A 762-nucleotide genomic window follows, 5' to 3' on the forward strand; every position below is an offset into this window, starting at 1 on the left:
GCTAGTCACAACCCAGACTTTGGAAAGAATTGTGCAGGATTAGCTTCTCTTTTTCAGGAGCAAAAAAAAAGTGCTTGGCCTTTCAACATCTCATCAGATGGAGTGAGAAGTCTCATGGAATGGCACAGTTACAAGATTGTGGTTCAGATGCTGAGTGTGGTTTTTTTGGCTTGATGATCTCTGAGTTTCTAACACAGTGGCAGTAATAAGTAGCAGCATCATCTGGAATTACATCTTTTATAGTAAGAACACACTGGTTCTGGCCAGGAATTGTTTCAACCATATATCTGCTTGATTGAAAACCAATTTCTACAGTAGCTTTTCCTCCGAAATAGTACAGGAGCCTCTCAGGAGCTTCACCCTCCTTCTGCAGGTACCAGTGTATGACGTTGCCACCAAAATTTGCCCCCAATGTTTGAATTTGACATGTAATCTGGACATCTTTTTTGGAATTTGGTGATGGATATTGGACTCTGCATGGGAATTTCCTGTGCAAATCCATCTAAGAAAGAGAAAAGAGGAAGTGACTTCACTAGGTGGAATTCAGGGATTTGGGAAGATGCCTGTTAGCACAGCCATGGCTGCCTGTGAGGAAAGCTAAGAAAATAAGGAAGTACTTACAAGGGCAAGCTGCTGAGGCCACTAGTGTTGCCAGCAGCAGCATGTTTGCTTGTCACACTCTGCTTTCCTTGAGACTCAGGAGGGTGAAAAGGACCCGAGATGGGGACCATGTTTTGTGGCAGGAGGAGGTGACTCCCTTGA

The 762-nt window shown here is 44.1% G+C and overlaps 1 gene segment (V, D, J or C); it reads right to left on the reverse strand.

Annotated features, from left to right (window-relative positions):
• Positions 1–112: 112 nt before the first annotated feature.
• On the reverse strand, positions 113–664 carry LOC103798963. The segment is given in 2 exon segments: positions 113–502; positions 622–664. Coding segments are annotated over 2 exon segments (433 nt in total).
• Positions 665–762: the final 98 nt, after the last annotated feature.

The sequence above is a fragment of the Acanthisitta chloris genome, unplaced genomic scaffold, assembly GCF_000695815.1.
Source record: "Acanthisitta chloris isolate BGI_N310 unplaced genomic scaffold, ASM69581v1 scaffold7823, whole genome shotgun sequence".
NCBI classification, from domain to species: Eukaryota; Metazoa; Chordata; class Aves; order Passeriformes; family Acanthisittidae; genus Acanthisitta; species Acanthisitta chloris.